A 21,754-nucleotide genomic window follows, 5' to 3' on the forward strand; every position below is an offset into this window, starting at 1 on the left:
GAATTTCTTTTTCTATTAAGGCCCGACGATTACTGTACCTTCGGTCAAGAAGAACCCATGCTTGTTGGTAATTCTCTCCGTATATCCCTAAATGGTCGATTACACGTTTTGCATCGCCTCTTAACTTGCTCTGAAGCATCATTAAGCGCTCCGCAAAACCGATTTCAGAACCATCGTATACAGAGTTAAAGAGGCTTTTGAATGGTTCGTATTGACTGATGTCCCCACTGAATATTGGAATATCTGGGATGGGTGGGGCGGGTCTAAAACGATATCCTGAGTTCCAAGGGGAAAAATGGCTCGAAGGACCAAAATGGTTTGGCCGGGTCTGGCTGGGATCCAAGAAGGATTCTGAGCGGTTTGGTCCAGGAGTCCGCAAATATTCTGGGCGGGGCTGACTAGGATCTAATAAATAGTCCGGTCGTAGATGGGTGGGGAAGGGCCCAAGATTAGATGTACGCGGTTCGTCTCTCCACGTTGGATAATTTTGTTTATCCTTATCACAGGCCCCCCATGCCCCTCCAAATGCAACTTCACATCTGCTTGAACTCCTGGGCAGATCCCTAGCTGTCGCTTCACCTTGGAGTCTGTCGTTGACGTCTATGCCCAAGTCTCGTTCTAATAACCCTGTTTCAACTTGTCTTGGGACGGCCCCCCTACTCGAACTTCCTTCACCGGGATCTACATAATTTTGAGTCACTGGCGGGAGCTTAGGGACTTGTTCCCTAACTGACCCCAAAGATAACGGGTCGACCTCTGTTTGTCTCTCCTCAGGGATAAGAGAGGGATGAACTCTCTCAACGAACTCCTTTGTTTTCAAATAAACTGATTGCATGAGTCCCAGCTTATTCTCTCGAAAATATATTAAATCTGCCGAGGGATTCAATAATAGAAGCCGTTTATGTTCTGCAATGAACTCTAAATAGATCTGCCGGACCTCACTCCACGCGGTTTCAAAGCGTTCCTTAGTTCGCTTTTCCTGCCGCAGTTTGCATAGCGTCTCGCGAACCTCTTCAACTTTCAAAACCCGCTTTTGCTGAGCTTCAATGATCTCCTGGATCTCCATTTTTGGTTCTATTTCAACTGGTTGTCACTTAATTGAATTAAATATTTCCGTTTGGTACGGACAGTGTATATGAACGACACACAAAATACGTGGGAGGCGCAACACTATAAGGATCTTTCCAACAATAATAAAAATACACACCAACGATGTTAGAGTGTCGTTTGAGAAACGTGGGAGGCGCAACACTATAAGGACTTTGCCTTGGGTTTGAACGCGCCCACGGATCAACAACACCACAAAAATTCACACCAACGATGATAGAGTGTCGTTAGAGAAACGTGGGAGGCGCAACACTAAAAGGACTTTGCCTTGGGTTTGAACGCGCCCACGGATCAACAACACCACAAAAATTCACACCAACGATGTTAGAGTGTCGTTCGAGAAACGTGGGAGGCGCAACGCTATAAGGACTTTGCCTTGGGTCTGAACGCGCCCACGGATCAACAACACCACAAAAATTCACACTAACGATGATAGAATGTCGTTAGAGAAACGTGGGAGGCGCAACGCTATAAGGAACTTTGCCTTGGGTTTGAACGCGCCCACGGATCAACAACACAAAAAACAATGCACACCAACGTTGACGTTCAAGTAGTGTTTTATGTTGTGTAAACGAAACACAATCACTATAATTTCCCGCACTTTATATATATTTTTTCACAAGAGAAATTATTTTTATAATAGTAATTTTTATTTAAAAACTTACTTTGGATCGTTATCCGGCTCGACGGACCAGCTACGGATACCTACGGATAGGGATACCAATGATAACGGACTGCGGATTATTCAGTTAGCAATATCGTACGAAATGGCTATTGGAAGTGCCTGGTTTGCGCGGAAAGCGGTCCACAAACATTCGTGAGAATCTCCAGACGAGACAATTTTTACCCAAATTGACCACTTGCTAATTGAACGCCGCCACCTCTCAGCCTTGATGAATATCAGAACATATAGGAGAGTCAATATAGACTCGGATGACTATCTCGTTGGCAGAGTGGTCCGGGCTAGAATTACAACACCACCTATACTTCTGACAATCAGATAAGAGTGAATACTGAAGTCATTCACAATACAGCCCTCCGTAACACCTGTAAGGGGAAATGAATGCCGCAATAACCGCAGTCAACAGACACCCTGTCCATCAACAAACGATCTTCACAATCACCTGAAAAACGTTATCATTGATACAGCCACAACGGCTGGGTCGACGATGAATGTAACAACGGAAGAATATTGCATACCAAGTAATACCGCATTTTCAAAGAAGGCGGGCACGCGTAGAGACCAATGACGAACTCCGCCGAGCGGAAAAGCGATTTCACAGAGGGAAAAAGGAAGCCTGGGAGAACCAACGAGTCTGTGAACTCAAGAAGTACAGGGAGCAACGCACCAGCCGAGAAAGTTTACAAGTCAACAGGATGAAGCATTATACACTTCGTTGCTCATCCTGGCGAGACAAAGAGGAAAGTCTGATTTCCGACAGAATGAATATATTGGAGTGATAGGTTCAGTATTTTAATGAACTGTTCAGCAACCAGAATATCGACAAGTTAGAGGTCCCGCCATCTGAAGACAATGGACAAATGCTGCCACCATCAAACATGGAAAGAACAGCCCGTGTAATTCATCGGCTTAAAAACCATAAATCACCATGAGCCGATAGAATTACAGTTCAATTGATTAAATATAAAGGCGACCAAATACACCAAGCCGTTCACCAACTAGTGCTCAAGGTGTAGGACAGCCAGTCTATACCTTACGATTGGCAACGAAGGAATGCCTGTCCCATATATAAAAAGGGAGATATCAAGCAGTGCAACAATTATAAAGGTACCACGTTGCTGAGTAATATCTATAAGATATTCTCCACTATCTTGCAAGGTCGGATCTCCCCATGCACACCGAACATCATCGGTTCATACCAAAGAGGCTTCACTCCTGACAAATCGGCAAAAGATCAGATTTTCTCTCTCTGCGCCAAGCGATGGAGAAATATGGACATCAGTTTCATTATCTTTTCATTGATTTTAAGGTCGCCTATGATAGTGTAGCCAGGGTAAAACTGTACACGGCCACAAGAGAATTTATCCCGACGAAATTGGTAAGACTGACTGACTGACCCTGACCAATGTGCGAGACCAGATAAAAGTAGCAGGATCACTCTCGAGACCATTGAACATCAACAACGGTCTAAAGGTATGCCCCACCATACGTTCTCTTTAACCTAACCCTGGAAAAGGTAGTCCGCGATCCAGATGTTAATGCAACAGGCACCATCCTCCATCCGACTGCTGAGCTACGATGACTGTATTAACATCCCGAGGTATACAGTTTACCTTTATCCAAATCGAGAAGGCCATACGAGATATTGGACTGCACATTAATGAATCACAATTGCACGGTGAAATGAGAAAAATAAAGGTGCGAGACTACAACCTTGAGACCGTGGATAATTTATCCTATCTAGTGGCGAAAATCACAACCGATGCCGATGAAATTCGCGTACGGTTGTTCGCTGCCGACAGAGTCCATTTCAGCTTACATAAACTGTTTCCCTCGTAACGTCTCACCATAGAATCAAAGCTCTTACTGTAAAAGACTATGATCTTGTCAGTCCTTATGTATTCTTCGGAGACTTGGGTTCTTAGCCAAGAAAGAAGAAACATCCGAAGAATTTTTGGCCCCTACATGAGGATGGACGATTCCGTAGGATACTTAACAACGAAATTTATGCGCGATACCACGACCGTCTGGTTATGGATAAAATCTGGTCAATAGGTTGCGGTATGCGGATCACCTAATCAGTACGGATGAGGATGATCCAGGCCGGAAAGTCAATAAGGGCAATTTCTATGGTAGAGAAAGGAGACGAGGCAGACCCTGCTTCAGATGGAGCGACGGCGTAGGTCAGGACGCCAGACAGCTTTTAGGGATATCGAATTGGTAGGCCTCTGCGCAAAGTCGGGGACTTCCTTATTAAGGCAAACCTGGACCGAATACCAGTTGTTGCGCTATTGATGATGATGATGATGATGACTATAAAATGTAGGAAGATGAGACAATCGTTTGATGAACCATGTATTCATAAGTGCAAGGTCATGGGCGTCCCTAAAATCGATTATACGCTCGCATCCTCATTGCGCGCTCCAAACCCCTTTCCCCAATGGCACCTGAGGGGAAAGGGGTTTGGAGAAGGTATCTTTCTCGGCATCAGGTCAACCTGTGGTGCGTACGCGGTGAAGAAGTGAATAGTGCGATCAGCTGATGTAATGATGAGCTTCATCAACCGATCATCAAATCGTTCGACTTCTTTAATGGCATCACGGAAACCCTCCGAGATGGCAATGCCAGCACCATAGTGAGTGTGTGGGCTACCAAAATAAAGAAGTTTATAGCCATTTTAATCACGTTCGCGTTCAATGTCGCAGGTTGTGGCACCAGACCATCGGGTTTCTTGCTAAGCGCAGATATCACTGCGCCTTTTCCGAAGGGCTCTTGCGAGAGTCTCGGTTCTTCCAGTTAGGGTGCCAACATTTAGTGTGCTGACACATATTTGTTTTGCTCGGACTAACTTACTTACGTCCTGATGCCGTCTATGAGTCAAGAACCCTTGCCCATTTCTCGACAGGACCAGGGCCCGTCCTGCCGCATTTATCCGAGACTTATTACTCGATCCGATCATCTTGTTTCTAACGACATTGCATTTTCTTGGTCGGCCTGTCGCGGGACATGTCACCAAGAGAAATCAAGTAGGATTTAGCATAGTGGGATAACTCCAACTATAATTTATTTATCACTTTCCCTGATCCCAGCATTTAGTTTTGGTTTACTGAGGATAGTACAAAGTACGTTGCCTCAAACCCTCCTCCTCTACCTAGGTTTGGGACCAGCAAGCTATGTTAAGAGCATGACGGAATTTGCTAATTGTCTACAAGGCATTCAGGATAGCGCACTATTTGTTCTAGAAAAGGAGGTTCAACGCACCGCCGACTTCCAAAAGGTGACCAAAAGTGACCAAGCTGTATGGAAGATGGCAGGGATGAACAGATAATTTCGAAAGGCTTGACTAGATACACCCTGCGTGTATTGGGAAACGGTTCGACCGAAGACATTGAAAATTCAATTACAACCTAACACAATTCTTTATGGGGGACTGCGATTATAAGAACCATTTACGGTTCTCTGGATTGGATAAGTCCCACAATTGTCCCGGAGGCTCGTCCGAGCACGCGAAGCACATTATATACCGTTGTGTAAGATCCACATAGGGCAGAAGGAGATTGAACGATGGCACCGTAGACATCAGACCCCACAACCTCTCAAAGGAGATTCTGACGCCAGAGACGATCCAACAGAAAATCCAGGAACTGGAGGGTGAATGTATGATTTTAACGTGCTAATGTAGATTCTCCTCGATGAAGTTATACGTAACGATGGGTCCATGGAAGTCTGAGCTGAAGAGTTGGAAAGTTTTAGGAGGTAGGAATCATACACATAAATTCAGGATTTTCGCCCCTAACCATAAAGGAAACTTACCTCTCCTAAAATACTACTAAATTTTGATATCAAAATAAATAAATAGAAAGAGAAATTCTTGTAGCACTTAAGGCTTACAAGTTTTTCCAAATTGGGTAACTTATTTCCAACTTCTTAATTCTTTTCATCCATTAAAGCCATCCAGATCACTAGCTTCTCCAATAAAACTTTTTCTTAAACCTCCGGTCCAGGTAGCTGACCGCCCCAAAACCAGTCAGATGATGTTCCTATAATAAATAATCAATGAATCCAATACAAAATAAAATTAATACTCCAAAATATTTATGTTTTCTCATAATCGTTTTTAAGACAGGTAAACTTGTTCTGCAATAATCGCAACACTCTTGAGTGCTAATCTCTGATCTGATCAACAGGTGAACGACTCGATTGACTCTTTTGCCCAAATTAAGCTTAATGACTGGTGCATGCCGAACATTACTTGCATATTTGATCCTTAGACGTGCTTTTTGTTAGCTCAAGGAAATTATCAATGAAAAAGAGACAAAAGCTTATTGAATTGTGGGTATTCAGACCACGGTGACTTGCAGATTTCACAGATAAGATTAGTTACGTTTTTTGCGGTTGGTACTATCAATTAGCTTTACAGTTGTTGCAATTAGGGTAATTAGTCTTTCATTACTTACTAAAGCATCCCCATATCATCAAAATCAGAATCGACTGTAAGCAAAAAGTTAAAAGGAACCTTGACATCCACTGAATCTTCCAACGTCTTTCAATTGAGGACTCAGACGTTATAGATCAGACGTCTGAATCCTCAATTGAAAAGATATCATTGTATATATACAATGCAACGTGAGCTGCATTTTACGTGTCATTAACTCCTTTCGCTTTCAATGTGATATTTTACTCCAACAACAGAAGAGAATGTTGGAAAAAAAATATCTTGAGTCCTCATTTCGTTTACTGATAAATGAGCGCCTTCCATTCGATTGGGGAAAATCCGTTCAGTTTTGTTTTACATATTTAGTGCAAGCGCAACAAAAGATTCTTGTATTTTACTTTATCCCTAATTTATTGCAAACATCCCGAGTTTGGCCTCCCAAAATTTGTATAAATACCAAGCCCGTTGCACCAAACTGCATCACTCAGGTTTGATTCATTCAAAGAGTTCACATCAAATTAAATAAAATGGTGAGTCATCTTCCAATTTATCTAAATCCTAAAAACTCACAATTTATAAATCCTTACAGAAATTCATCGTAGTTGCTTTAGCTTTAATTGGTGCTGCAGTTGCCCTTCCACCACCAGGACATATTGGTCTAATTCAAGTGGCTCCAGCCCATGGAGGACTTCTTCACGGAAGTACATTGGGTCATGCTCCGGCTGCAGTAGTTATTGCACCGGCGCATGGAGCCATAAATCCCCATCATGGAGCTGCAATTGGATCAGCTTACCACGCCGGATACCAACATGGTCTGACTTCCAGCCATAACCTAGCAAGTCATGGTGCTATTCTTCCCGTGCATGGGGGACATCACGGTGTTTTGCCAGCGATTCCAACCCATCATGGGAAGTAAAGTACGGAAACCTGTAAGGATTGTTTCACCAGTGTAAGCAATGAATGACGGCTTAATTAAAATAATGGAATAATTTCAAAAGCAAAAAATGTCTTTTACTATTCAAGAAGAAAATTGTCTTATTTATTTCGAAACTTTTGGAATTTTCCCAATGCTGGGTGCACAAAACTCAATTCTTGAAAAGTAAAACATCCAGGAAAGGAAGTCACTAATGTCAGGTCGATTGCTCGACTTATGTCAAGTCATTAATCGTCGACACTTTTATAAGCTCCTTCTTTCTGTGAATATATCGGCTACTACATCCAAAAACGATATTTAACATCAACCGGCTGTCTCTTGAATAACCTTCTATCCAGTGGAGTGGACACTTATGTAACCGTGGAAGTAGCTTTGTACGAAGGATGGATCTGCCAAACATCTATAATGGTAGCCAGGTGGCCTAGTGGGCCCACCTTCATAAAGTTCGACTTCTCCACGTTGCTTTGTTCCGAAAATAATACCCAAATCGTCGTAGACCGTCGATAATATCCTGGTCCAAATTATATCACTTTCTATAGTAGAGAATATAGCACCAAACCCTGCAGAATTTCGGATATGACGATATACTCCTTAGGTTCCTCACTCGGAATAGATTGTGCCTCCTAAAATGTAACTATCACCATCTAAATTGGATAGTTCCCTTCCCTCCAACATATTCCTCGGATGTTGGGAGGAGCCTGCTCATGTTGCCGAGCCTGGTCTTTATTCAATGGTATATCCGCAGCAAGCTTCTTTATGGTCGATTCTTTTCGAAATTTCATGAAATTCCTTCTCAGTTTATGCGCAGATAATAAAGAGCTACAAGGCAACTCTAGGTGAAGATGCTTACAAAGGAGGGTTTCCACCAGGCAAATCAGCAACAGATATGATTTTTTCTCTGCGGAAAAACTGTTGCAATAAGGAGATCACTTGCTCAAGGTGTTGGACGGCGAATCAATGCCAGACGACTGGCAAAGAGACATTATTTGTCTCATACAGAAAAAGGGAGATATCACACAGTGCAGCAACAATAGAGGTATCACGTTGCTGAGTACCATCTATAAGATATTCACAGCTATCTTGCTTGGCCGGATAGCCCCGTACGCCCAGAACATCATTGGCCCATACCAAAAAGGCTTCACTCCAGGAAAATCAGCAACAGATTAGATTTTCTCTCTGCGGCAAACGATGGAAAAACTATTGGAATGTGGACACCAGCTGCGCCATCTATTCATCGAATTTAAAGCCACTATGATAGCATAGCCATGATAAAACTGTCCACGACCATTAGAGAATTCGATATCCCGACGAAATTGATAAGGCTGGCTATGCTGACCCTGACCACCGTGCGAGGCCAGATAAAAGCAGCAGGATCACTCTCGAGACCATTCGACATTAACAACGGTTTACGACAAGGGGATGCCCTATCATGTCTCCTCTTTAACCTGGTCCTCGAGAAAGTGATCCGTGATGCTGAGGTTAATCCTCTTCAAGTCCACCCAACTACTGGCCTATGCTGACGATATCGACATCATGGGAAGAATGATCCGAGACGTACAAACTGCCTTCATCCAGATCGAGTAGGCGAATATCAGCGCGAGATCTTGGGCTGCACATCAATGACGGCAAGACAAAGTATATGGTGGCAACGTCAGCACCAGAAACCAACCAACCAACAACATCAAACCGCACTGATTAAACGGGAAGAATAAAGATAGAAGACTACAACTTTGAGACCGTTGATAATTTCTCCTATCTAGAGTCGAAAATCACAACCGATAACAGCTACGATGATGGCACACAGTTGTTGTCAGCCAACAGAGCCTACTTCAACTTACAAAGACTGTTTCGCTCGAAATATCTCACCATAGGGTCAAAGCTCTTACTGTACAAGACAATGATCTTGCCAGTCCTCATGTATTCCTCGGAAACTTGGGTTCTTAGCGAAAAGAATTGCGAATTCTTCCCTGCGTTCGAAAGAAGAATGCTCAAAAGAATTGTTGGCCCCCTACATGAGGATGGACGATTCCGTGGCCTACATAACGACAAAATCTATGAGCGATACCATGACCATCCGGTTGTGGATAAAATCCGACTCAATAGGTTACGGTGGGCGGGTCAGTTAATCCGTATGGATGAGGATGATCCAATCTAGAAAGTCTATAAGGGCAATATCTATGGTAGGAAAAGAAGACGAGGCAGACCCTGCCTGAGATGAAGCAATGGCGTAGGTCATGACGCCAAACAACTTTTAGGGATATCGAATTAGTAGAGCTCGGCGCAAACGGGGATGTCTGGAGTTCCTTATTAAGGCAGGCCTAGACCGGATTCCGGTTGTTGCGCCGTTGATGATCATGATACCCAGTAAGTTCACATATCACGCTGTTGCCGCACTTGGAGGAACATAGAAGCTGCACAAGCCAAGAACAACTACTTTTGTCCTAGTAAACCAAACCCCAAGCAACTGAACCACTCCTTAGACTCCGTAGATACCCACGTTTAGTGAGACCTATGAACAAGACCCTAAATCCAGTATATTTGAGCCTTCTTAACCGCCAACAACTCTCAAAATTGCCTCTGTTGGTAAGCTGGTCCTGGAAGTCTGCATAACTCCTTTCAATCCCGAATCCCTTAATTGGCAATCCTATCAACGTCAACACGGGGACAAGCAGTGACCTTAACATGCTACGAGGAGCTATGGCACGGCGGACCTCCTGACCCCCATATTCGCGGAAACAAAATGAGTAAACAAATCAAGAAATCAATACAAAAAAGACAAATAGCCACCTTCAAGCGAGACTCCGTACCGCACACAAACTGTCCCATCCCACGGAGGCACTTCTCCAAAGCACTGGGAGCCTAACGGTTAATCCCAAAAAAGGAGAAGTTGGAGCGTATACCTGTGGAGTCGAGGTCAGCATTGGCATACTGCAAACAAACACCACTGCTCAAGCAAAGACAAGCAAAGGGGCGTCTGAGATCAGTATATCAGTATGGTACCTGCGCTATCCAAAGAAGGACCTGAAATCAGAGAAGCTCTTAGGAAGGCTCACGACCGACCTAAGCCATCATTTTCGGAGCCCAGAAAGCGGGGAGAAGCGGAGAGCCCACACGAAGGGAATGCTCTCAAGAAGCCCAAACCTGAAACCAAGAGATGGGAAATCTCCGGTAGGTTAGAGGTAAAGGCAGGAGTCAAGAAGCCCGCAATTACCTATGCTAGTGAGATCAGGGGAATTTGACTGTCCGTACTGTCCAAAACGTTTTCAGAGCAAATATTCGCTCGTGTCGTCAAACAAATGGACAAGGGATGGAGTGCAACTTATGCTCACTGAGATACACTTTTGACCAGGTGATATACTGGTGTTCTGCGCGACAAAGGACACTGCAAAGTGGCTTAAGAATATCTCCATGTCTCCAAACAGCCAGGCTGGAAAGGAACAAAATTGACGACAGTGAGCCCCTGAGGGTGTTATGTGAGCACCTGTCTGGAAGACTTAATTCGTGTTGAAACGCAACACCATGCGGAGGCTCGAAAGTCTCTTCTCGCTTGAGCATAGCCACAACCCCCATGAAACTCCCACTAAGGGGCCAACCGCAAACAACCGAACTGTACTCACATACAACGGGAGTTCACCCGAAATATGAGATTCCAGGGGCTATCTCGGTTCCCATGGTACCAGTATACCCCTGGTGAGGTTTCGAGACCAATTGCCACTTCAGATGAGTCCCCGTGCAGACTCGGGTCTGATCGCCTTGATTAAGCCTTTGGAACACCCGGTTCCTGCATCACGGCGGGCAAACCAAAGTAAGTACAGCGTCTCCCGGTGCCACCACTATGGAGGTTCTCCTCGGCCACTTGGTTTTGGTTTGGCCGACAGGGTTGCCGCCCCGTCTTCCTCACCGCCACCTCTGAGCACCAGAATTGTCGACATGTGCTGGGGACGATGTACCAGGAGTACACATAGTGACCGTGTCTCTTCTTAAAGCCACAGCGCTAAAGAGGAACAATCTTATGGGCCTCCTTATTGCTCAGAATCAAGATCTTCATACGCGCTTATGGACAATCTTGAAAGCAAGACGAAGGGCAAGGACAGACTCCTCACGATTGCGGTGGATGACCGATCCTCAACTATAGGTTTGGCAACATACCTATGCATGTGCAATGCGGAGGAAAAACACTTCGGTGGAGACATTGAGTAAAAAACGAGGGAAGCAGAGTTGCCGCCCAATGAAGTGGAGAAGCTAGACAACCTAAAATTAGGCTTAGGGTGGACATCGACGTGCAGGAAAGCGCCATGTCGTAGAGGGTGATACTCTGACAGTGGGGTCACCATGCATCTATAGTAATTGCAATAGCGAGTTCCATGGACAGCATTAGAATGATACGGGCTCAAGAGCCCTGAGTATACCAGGGGCAGATTGATAGCGTGCAAGGATTCCTCCTTCCAGCATGGAGGTAGCCTGGGAGACCAAGAGCTTGCATCATTCTTAAGCGTAATTTGAAATATATAAGTTTTCCAGAGTTCCTGACCGTAGACCCTGTGGCTGCCCAAGTCCCACTGGAAACCGGGGGAGAACCCGAGAGGCAACTTGGCATCGTGCTGCTTCCGGATTCCACCGGCGTTAGTCGCTGGACTGATGAAGTTCTGCGAGAAAAAGGCGCTACCATTTCTCTCTCATTTGTGAGCCCAATCTTGAGAAAGCAGCGACGTTAATCGAAAAGGTGAATACTTTCTTGAATTTATTTTTAGCAACCAGCAGCACTAGGCAAAAGGTACTAGATGTAACTCTAGGAAAACACTGATGACCACGCTGGTTAATAATTGGGGAGTTGCCGGAAGGAATGATGGAAGACCTCAACAAAATCGTCATTGAGGCGTCATATGAGGCCAGCTGTCCGGCTAAGATAGTTAAGTTATCAAAAGATGAACCCTAGTCGGAGACTCTGTATTACGAAATATTGCATCATCCTAGCCAAAAAGCAAGCGGTTTAACGCTGCGGACCAGCCTTGTCCGCGGTGGCCTGTGGACACGTTTTGAAAAATTACAGAGTTCGCGAAGGACAGGAAAAATAGATAACGAAAAAAGTAGATGTTCTTCTTTATCTGATATTATCTTGGAAACAAAACTCACGGCGGTGTACATTCAGTCCCTTTTTGAATGAAACGAGTCCACTGTAAATGATCCGCCTGCTGTTTGACATCACCTGCCCACGACAAACTCCAGTGCGGACAGTTCGCGCGGATAGTCCGCTTTCTGTTTAACGAGCCCTTAAACAATACCCACAAAATGGAACAATATCAGACTCCAATTTAAACCCAGAAATTGTACCTCGATGCAACACATAAGATTATGCGCCATCATATGTCGGTCAGATAATAACTTTCAATTTCTCCAGAATGTCTTCCCTGCAAAAAGTATTTCAAAAATACTCCCTTCTCACTTTGCCGAAAACATTCTCCAAATCGGTGACGAATAGGTGAAGCGGTGATCTGAACTCTGTACCTCGCTTATTGCAGAAGAATTCAGGGCAGAAACCAACCTTCCCTCTGTCAATTAAGCTTTCAAGATATTCTTCACTGCGTGCTGGGATCATTTTAGCTATATTGTTTATGACAGAACTCCGCCATGTTATCTACATAGAATTCTGTTTTCAAACCGAAATAAAGGAGGAGGGCTTGAAGGTACGTACTTTTTACTATCTCATTAAAAGCAAAAATAAAATGCTGTGATAAGGGAAAAAGATAAACAAAGTATAATTGGAGTTACTTCACTACATTAAACCCTACCTGATCTGTCTTGGTGACAGGTTCGGACGTGATGAAAACGAAGGAAATGGTCGTGTTGAATTCCAAGCTTTGAAGAAATTCTCGGAAGTTCACCTCAATCGATGCCGGAGGGCGGCCCCAGTCCTGTCAAGAAATGGACAAGGGTTAACCCATGAACGGTATCAGGACGTAAGTAAAGCAGTCCGGGTTTGCACGTTAAATTTTTGTACCTTCACAGAATCACGGAGGACTCACCAGAATCCTTCGGAAGAGTCATATTGATTTTTCTGCTCTACACGAAGCTCAATGGTGCGGTGCCAAAAGCTGCGACATAGAACGCTAACACCAGAAAAGTGATTATAAATGTCACTATTTTGGTAGCCTATGCACTAAATATGGTAGCTGCATTGCAATCTAAAAAGTTTCCGTAATCTTGACTGAAGGTTTCTCCAGGGCAGAGGCAACTCATCAGGTACTGCCTCACCTCTGCCCAAGGAGCAACGTGACTGAAAGTAGTGACAAGTGGTACTCGATCAATCTATATATAATCGCAAACGCGACATGAGTGCCAATTATATTGAAGTAAAATACGTCCTAAGTTCAAACCGAGACCAAAGTGATTTTTTTTTGTTAAGGATGCTGGGAGTCCTGAGCCCGCATCCACTGGATGACAAACCGGATCACTTGGGAAGCAACTTCTTCCTCTTTTGTGGTCCACGAACTCCTCATTCACTTCGGACACGTCGCGAGGGATGCACTGGCCCTTCGCTCATTATATGGTAGCGATTTCGTAAGGAGAGACAGGAAGTAATCTCGCTTACGCGATAGCCGACCATGAAGAATGTCCGAGAATCGTGAAATCAAGCTAAAAACACGATTCACAAAGCGACTTATGCAACCTGTGGAGTAACCAAGCCAGATAAGTGCTTCATATACTGAAATACTTGACTTTGGAATGACGATATCCAAATGAAAGTCCGTTAATGACAAGAACGATGCCTTGCTCACCGATTAACGGACCACGATGCACAGACCGGAATATTTCAAATATCAATGGAGTATCGGAATCGATATGGGGTTGCATAACGAAAGAGGTGTCTTCGATGATAAGGACATATAATTCAGGTTGAGGAGAATTCCCTTGCCAAGATTGGTCTGAATATCGAAGTCCATCTAAAACGCCCAAAAGGCCGGTCGAAACGAAGGATGGAATGACACCTTGCACGGTGGTTTGAAAGCTTAGCGATTTCATCCAGATCAGTCCTTTCACCAAACAAAATGGTAAAACTGGTCGAAAGAAGCCGATCCCACTTTTGAAAGGGAGAAAACCTCAGAAAGAAAAAGATGGACTATGGACATGTTAAAAGAAACTCGATTTTCTGGAAGTCTAATGGTGGTTTTCCCTATTAAACCTCTCCCAGTACTCTATCTGCTCCGGCTATCGGCTTCCTTATTCTACTTACCCGCACCCCTTCCCTAACTAACTTCGACAATACCTTTATATGATCTGGCAGTATCATTTCTTTTAACCCTAACTTTAGCCATTTATATTAAAAATTTCTCTACTTTGCAAACTTTCCAGCGCAGACTTCCCTCCTCTTCCTCTCCTATTTTGTAAAATATAAATATAAGCGTCCCCATATCCTCTCATAGCCAGAATCAATTGTGAATAAAGTAAGAAGTCAAGAAAAACATTGGAATCGGCCAAATCTTCCATGTCTTTAATCTAATCTATAAAGTCTGAAAAATCGAAAAGATTCATTGTAAATATGCAAATTTTATCACACCCCCTTGCCAAGTACAAGTGACGCTGCATTTTGCATCTCATTAACTTCTCTCGCTTTCATTTCAATATTTTATTCCAACACCTGAAAAGAATGCCCGAAAATAAATATCTTGAAATCTTTCTTCTTCTTATTTTTTATTTTATCTCAAATTTATTGCAAACATCCAGAATTTGGTCCCTGAAAATTTGTATAAAAGTCCAGCTCGATGCACCAAACTGCATCACTCAGGTTTGAATCATTTAAAGAGTTCACACCAAATTAAATAAAATGGTGAGTCTTTTTCTAATATATCTAAATCCTAAAAACCCACGATTTATAAATCCTTACAGAAGTTCATCGTAGTTGCTTTGGCTTTAATTGGTGCTGCAATTGCCCTCCCACCACCAGGACATGTTGGTCTAGTTCAGGTGGCTCCGGCCCATGGAACACTTCTTCACGGAGGTATATTGGGTCATGCTCCACCTGCGGTAGTTGGGGTTATAAATCCCCATCATGACGCTGCAATTGGATCAGCTTTCCAAGCCGGATACCAACATGGTCTCGCTTCCAGCCATAACCTTGCAAATCATGGTACCCTTCTTCCCGTTCATGGGGGACATCAACCTCTTTTACCAGCGACTCCAAAGCATTATGACAAGTAAATTACGGAAGTCTGTACGGATTAAATTAAAATAAATGGATAATTTCAAAAACAAATATGTGTTTGAATATTCACCTGGATTTTGCTATTTTTGAAATTTTCCTGAGAGTTGAGTTCAGATTCAATTCGAGAACGGGTGGAATGATGGTAAAAGAATTCACCAATCCTATTTCATTTAGGAGTTGTCTAAAAGACGAGGAATTTTTGCACGTCCAGGCGACACATTTGATTCCTACCTAAATTTCACTACATCAGGTAACTCAAAAAATATCTTTTTCTACGCCCTTTAGAAGATTGTATGTCCTTATAATGACAACTTCACTTTTCTTGCTTATGTTTCCCGTAAGGAACAAATTTAAATCAAATCTAAGATTGATGACGGACTAGTTTGGAAGGTGCTCTTTTCTGCGATCAACATCAAACGGCTGCCAAATGAATACTACTCAATCGCAGCATCAGGAATTGGCACCGTCTTGCTCACAGGGCAGAGATGAGGCCGCATCTAATGTGTTGCTTCTGCTCTCAACCAAACTGTACTCTTTTTTTTGTGTATTAGCCCAGAAAAAGGATACTAGGACCAGAAAAAAAGGAGGAAGTTTCCTTCTCATTGGTTTGATCCACCATTAAGTGTATGGTGAACCTAGGATCTCCTTAATTTCAAAAACAAATAACCAACTTTATTCCCTTTCTCAAAATGGGTTGTCAAACCAGCCCGAATATTCAGTTCCGTTAGGTCAAACTCGATCATCAGAAGAGCAACTCTTTATCACCTAAGTTAAGTAGTAAAGAAAAGTCTATAGCATACGACCCATTCTAGCATCTTGCTTATCCTACCAGCCTCTTCCGTTGAACGGGGAAAACTCCTCCCACTAACCACGATAAAACGGGCTGTTTCTGATAGTAAGCTTCACAGTATTTTTGTTAGAAACTTTGATGTTTCTCATTCTTTTACTGGTTTCAACAACTCCTACAGGCAGAGTAAAGGCATCCGGAGTTATTCCGTCTTTTCTTGCGATTCCATTCTCGGAATTAAAAACCAATGTCACTATTTGGAGAAGAAGGTACATCAAATCAGCTGAACGTTTACCACCCTCCCCACTCCCCTCCTGCTTTGAAATGACCCTATGCGTTGTTTACCTGGAATTGAAATCCAAAACTGCAGAAAGTTCTTTCGAATATTCATGACCAGCCGATTTGTTGTCCAAATGCCTAGATGCGCGAGATAGTGTACTGTATGGAATACTTCCTTGCGAAAAGCGGAATATATGGCCTAGGTCCCTTATCAGAGGTCTCGCAGTGTATTTCGAAGATTGAGCCGAGCAGGGGACACGTGTTGGATATCCGAAGTAAACTGGCTTATGAAGTTTAGGTATCGGAGTTGGCGAGGAGACGCTTTGTGGGGTTTCTGTTTAAAAGCAAAGGTAGGCAGGTAAATCGGCGAACACTGTGAACGGCCTGCTTTCTAGGGAGTATCGGAAGTATTTTATTGCCATGTACACAGCTAATAGCCCATGACCGTAGGTACCGTAGTTCTATTGAACTGTATGCAATTTCAAAGAAGAGAAGCTCAACTGCTGGCAGATTAAGTTCATCTTTTGGGGCAGGGCACTACCTACCGCGGTGTCTGAGGCATCGACGAAAACGGCTAGGATTGCATCTGATTTAGAGAGCATCCGCCAGCTGTCGATTGGCTAGCTCAAATGCCGGGACGGTCTAAACATTCAACCGTCTATAAACGCTACAAGGTCTCTATTCGCCGTTGGACTTTGGGACCATGTGTAGTGGAAAAGACCAGCAGCTGTCTGATGGTCTGCTAATACCGCGATACCGGAAGAACTGACTCATCTGCGCCTGTGTCGACTAGGTAATGGCGCTTACTCAAGGGATCGTATATTGCTAAGCGGCAAGGAGCTGCGTTCTGGGTAGCCGCCGCTGGAGCTCAAAATGAGTTCAGTTTTTTAAGCCAAGAACGCGCACAGGCTGGTACACTTCTTTGCTATGTCGGAAAAGATGCGGTGATGCTGGCAAACTGCAGTACTCGTTGAAGTCCCCGACTCACAATTACTCCGCGAACAAATTCGGGACCTACCTCCCGAAGGCAAGGCTCCCACCGCTGAAGCTTGAGTATTTAGCCCGCGGTCTCTCGCGACACTCCACTGACCACGAGGCGCGCATGCACCTCACGGGTTTTATCCGCAGTGTCTGCCAACACCTCCAAAGACCCGGAGTTTGCACAGGCCAAAATGGCCTGGGTACTTTCCAGGAGTCACTGCAACCACAGAAACTTCAGGAGCTCAACACCGGGCTACTATATCTCACGCAGCAGTTGGCTCGGGTAGCGGTCGTCTTATATGAGCTCCGTCAGTAAGTGATTCAGCTTTGCTGACTTCAGCTTTGCTGACTCACTTACTGAATCTTGTGGCATTGGCAGTGATGCCTCGAGCACGAACTGCGCCTCCAGTTATCGGAACTAGGCCTCCGGGTTTCATCGCCAAAATAATGGCACCCGTAGTGTCACTGCTACCACAGGGGGTTCGGAGGTGGTGCAGGTGCTTGCCGCGCTATTATCATACGGCATTTGGTGAATTAGACGAAGAGCCCTCCGAGCCCCACAACGTGCAAAACATGTAAAAACTTGAACACGACCGAAGCAGAATTCATCCTCCGAGCCTCATAAGAATAATTGGAACACTGATTTCTGCTCAACCTTTTCAAACAGGGTTAAGGCAGTCTCGCAGAAGTCGAGGATGGTAAGATTTTTCAAAGCCAACGGAATGTTTTCGAAGAAGTGATTGATATGCTGCTGCACTGTTTTGGAAATCGTGGTTGTCGTGGTTGTTCTCTGTTGGTGATGCGAATATTATCCAAATGGAACAAATTCACACTTCAATATCCTATATCCTATCAATATCGTAGAATTTAAGGAGTCCGTTTTTGCTTCCAAAGTGAATATGACAGTTGTCTGTCCTGTGGGATCAAAATGACCCCAACAGTTTTCAACAGTTTTTACGTAGGAATATCTTATTTGAATTATCTAAAGGCAATTATCTTATGCCTGAACAAGATTTTTAGGCTTTCAGGATTTTCCACAAAAATTTTTTACGTCGTTACATTCAAGATAACGAAACATTTTTTTACGCCAAGCTTGGAAAGATCAAAAAGAGATCAAAAGAGCTCAAGAAACAAAACGTCTTTGACATCAATCTTTCGTCAATCAAGAAGAAGTGGAACAAAAAAGCAGACGGCTCATCAACGCAATTCGCGCTGGCGTCATAACGAATGCAGCTAAATTCAACCACGTCCTTGTCGGTCTGGAGGAGGAATCCGCCGCACTCGTCGCCGAGGTGCTGAGCGGGGGCTCCTACAACCTAAAGGACCAGTTTACCAGGCTCTGGTCGGTAAGAGAGACAGCCAAGCTGAATCATTTGCTAACAGATTTAACACTTGTCAAATGCACATCCAGCCAGCTGCTTCGGAAGCAGCTGGATGGACACAAGGTCAGTAGAGTTCCTTAAGCGCTTGTGGCTTCAGCGACTCATGGTGGGCACGTATGCCATTCTAGCGTGTGCCGATGGTGGTCCCCTTGAGGTGTTGGCCGCGACCGCGGGCGAGATACATGAGGTGCGCGCAAGTCACATATCAGTCTAGATATAACAAAATATTAGCAAATGCAATGCAACAGCTTGCAATTTGACTCTTCAGACGTAACAAACTATTTTCTTAACTTCTAAAATTAACAGCAGCAAACTCAACGCCCATCGCAACTTACGGTTACGGGCAAGCAGAGAGTCTTTGCTTGTGTAGGGCCTCCTCGTGGCGCTTCATTTTGGCTGTCCCCATATTAGGAGCACAGTTCTTATGCCACTATTGGCTACTGGTACATATGCAACATAAGTCCCTGATAGACCCAACAATGTCTCTCCGGTCGTCAGTAAAAACTTCATCCCGCCCTAACAGCAATACTCTTTCTACCATTTTTAAAAAGGCATTCCAAGCACCGCTCTAAAAACATCATAACATTTCTACCGAATGCACTCTCTCTCAGCCAGTTGACCATGATGTCCAGCACCACATCATCACTTCCCAATCTTCTCGAAGGTGCATCATCTGCGCCCTCAGAAGCACACTGTTGCCCACAAAGAGTTTGAATAATTACTTAAGCTGGGTATGTGCAGTGGATAGTCATCTCCATTCCATTTGCTCCCAAGCCCAATGGCGAATGCCGACCTTGTGAAGATTATAGACGCCTAAATGCTTAGATGATTGCTGATCGGTACCTCATTCCGCTCATCCAAGACTTTGCAAACTATTTGTCAAAGTGTCGTGTTTTCAAAATCTGCAAATGCAAATTTCACTAACAGCAGGTGAATTTTTAGGCTGGCATTGGCATTCAACCCGACCCAGACAAGGTGCAAACGATTGCGAGCTTTTCGCTGCCAAAGACGGTCAAAGACCTTAGAAGATTCCAGCCGCTCACCACCAGACATTGCTTAACGCCTTACTATCTGGTCCTAAGACTGAGGATTCGCGAGTGATTGTTTGATCTTCAGAAACCGTCCAAACGTTTGAAACCACCAAACAATAGCTGGTAGACGCTACTCTTTTTGGCGTTCCCTCAACAAGATGCACCTTTAACCGTGCTTGTTGATGTCCTAGACACAGCACCACACAACAGCTTCATCAAAGGGTGAATCAAAGCTACCTGGTTTTCTTCTGAAAAAAGTTGAATCTCGCTCAAAAGAATTATAACGCGCGTATCTGAGTATTAAGCACTTCCGATATTCCCTTGAAGGCAGACCGTTTACCTTACTCAAGGACTATAAGCGTCCGACGTAAAAAATTAACTAAGTTTTATCAACTCTATACCCAGAAGTTAACAAAAACTGGTATGAGTGCCTGGATGAACTTTGGCACCCAAGAAACAGATTACTTTTTAAGGCGTTTATGTCTCTAAAGCGAACACAGCAATTGCTTCGATTTCGATGATCCCCGCACGAGAGCTCAATGATTAGAGACCGACAAGCTTGCAGCAGTGCGGGATGCATGGTCTTTACTATTAGATCAGCAGAAGATACAAGATACAAGTTATCTACTTTTTTAACGATGGAAGAGAAGATGCTCATTCCTAACATATATACCATCGAAGCCAAGAAATTTGATTGGACTTAGTGTATTAAGTAGACATACCGAACAATGTTGCCATCAACTAGTCATGATATGCGGTACACTTACTTTAATAAACCGGAGCCTTCACGTTCGAAATGATTGGACTGCGATGGGCACTGTGAGAAAACATTCCACCTGAAGTGCTTGGGTGTTCTCCATCGTTTTTGGATATTCGCACGAAATTCCCAGCTAATATTACATATCGCTGCAATATCTGAAGCGATTCCACGATCTCTGATACGCCGAATGAAAATCTTCCACCTGCCGTTTCTTCCGTTCATTCCGGCCACGACGTATTAATTTCCAAGGCAGCAGTCCCGGTTCATTCAACATACATGCTATTCCCAAAGTGTGGGGTCCACCCTCTATAACATCCCAAAGTGCCGTGCGTCAAAGCATTATGTATGAGAGTTTGGTTGTGACTAAGCATACACCTTCTGAAGCGTTAAGTAGTGCCTCTTCAACGGTCGTTTCTTCTAGGACATCGGATCATCAAGCTTCTGGTGAAGGGTCACCCACTGACGCAGCTAATAATATCCACATACCAGATCTACCAGAGTCATTAAACCGCGATGCATCAGCAGCCTCTTATTTAAATCAGGTTTCAACTTTCTCTACACCACCGATGCAGTAGTCTTCAAATGGCAAGTTGGCAACAGATTATCCAGTCCACTCCACGCCCGATTCATCTTTACGCATCGTTATACCTCCCAAACAATTATTTGTTTCGAGGTACGCCTTCGACACCTCTTCGGATGACATCCTGAACTATGTTAAAGACTTTGTTGTTACTTGCCGACACCATTGCTTAACGAGGAACAAGAATCCTGGCCGAATCATAGCATCATTCAAAATTACCTACCCACATGACTTGAAGGGATTAAATCATCTGTCATTTTGGGCTCGCGGCGTTTTCATGAAGGATTTTGAGCGACACTCACCCTGAAAATTTCCGTTTCAGCTCAATTCTAGTGTACACAATGGAGAGCTCCTCGATGGATACTCTGTCCTTTGTATTCGCGTGTTGTGATCGCGATTTGCATATGCCAGGTGGTGAGAGGTGGTGTTTTAGTTGCCTCTAGGCAATGTCTATTAACCCCACTATATCCTTAAGTGCCTGTCCTTGGAAGTCACCCTAATTTCTCCTCCAAAATGTGATCCATTTATAATATCATGTATCTACCTTCCTGGTTCATCTCCAGCCTATCATATCGAGGTACTTTCGGATATCTTCT

The 21,754-nt window shown here is 44.0% G+C and overlaps 2 protein-coding genes across 3 annotated transcripts; both read left to right on the forward strand.

The window, feature by feature from the left end:
- Positions 1-6,593: 6,593 nt before the first annotated feature.
- On the forward strand, positions 6,594-7,229 carry LOC119648683. The gene is made up of 2 exons (XM_038050479.1): positions 6,594-6,754; positions 6,814-7,229. Exons 1-2 carry the CDS (start codon positions 6,752-6,754, stop codon positions 7,138-7,140), a joined length of 330 nt encoding a protein of 109 aa, XP_037906407.1. The 5' UTR covers positions 6,594-6,751; the 3' UTR covers positions 7,141-7,229.
- A 7,632-nt stretch (positions 7,230-14,861) lies between these two features.
- LOC119649035 lies at positions 14,862-15,409 on the forward strand. Of its 2 annotated transcripts, none has more exons than XM_038050993.1 (2): positions 14,862-14,983; positions 15,043-15,409. In XM_038050993.1, the coding sequence occupies exons 1-2, from the start codon at positions 14,981-14,983 to the stop codon at positions 15,352-15,354; spliced, it is 315 nt and encodes a 104-aa protein (XP_037906921.1). In that variant the 5' UTR covers positions 14,862-14,980; the 3' UTR covers positions 15,355-15,409. The 2 variants fall into 2 exon arrangements, with proteins under 2 accessions (XP_037906921.1, XP_037906922.1); XM_038050994.1 differs by having other exon boundaries at positions 14,870-14,983; positions 15,046-15,409.
- Positions 15,410-21,754: the final 6,345 nt, after the last annotated feature.

The sequence above is a fragment of the Hermetia illucens genome, chromosome 2 (genome assembly GCF_905115235.1).
Source record: "Hermetia illucens chromosome 2, iHerIll2.2.curated.20191125, whole genome shotgun sequence".
Taxonomy (NCBI): domain Eukaryota; kingdom Metazoa; phylum Arthropoda; class Insecta; order Diptera; family Stratiomyidae; genus Hermetia; species Hermetia illucens.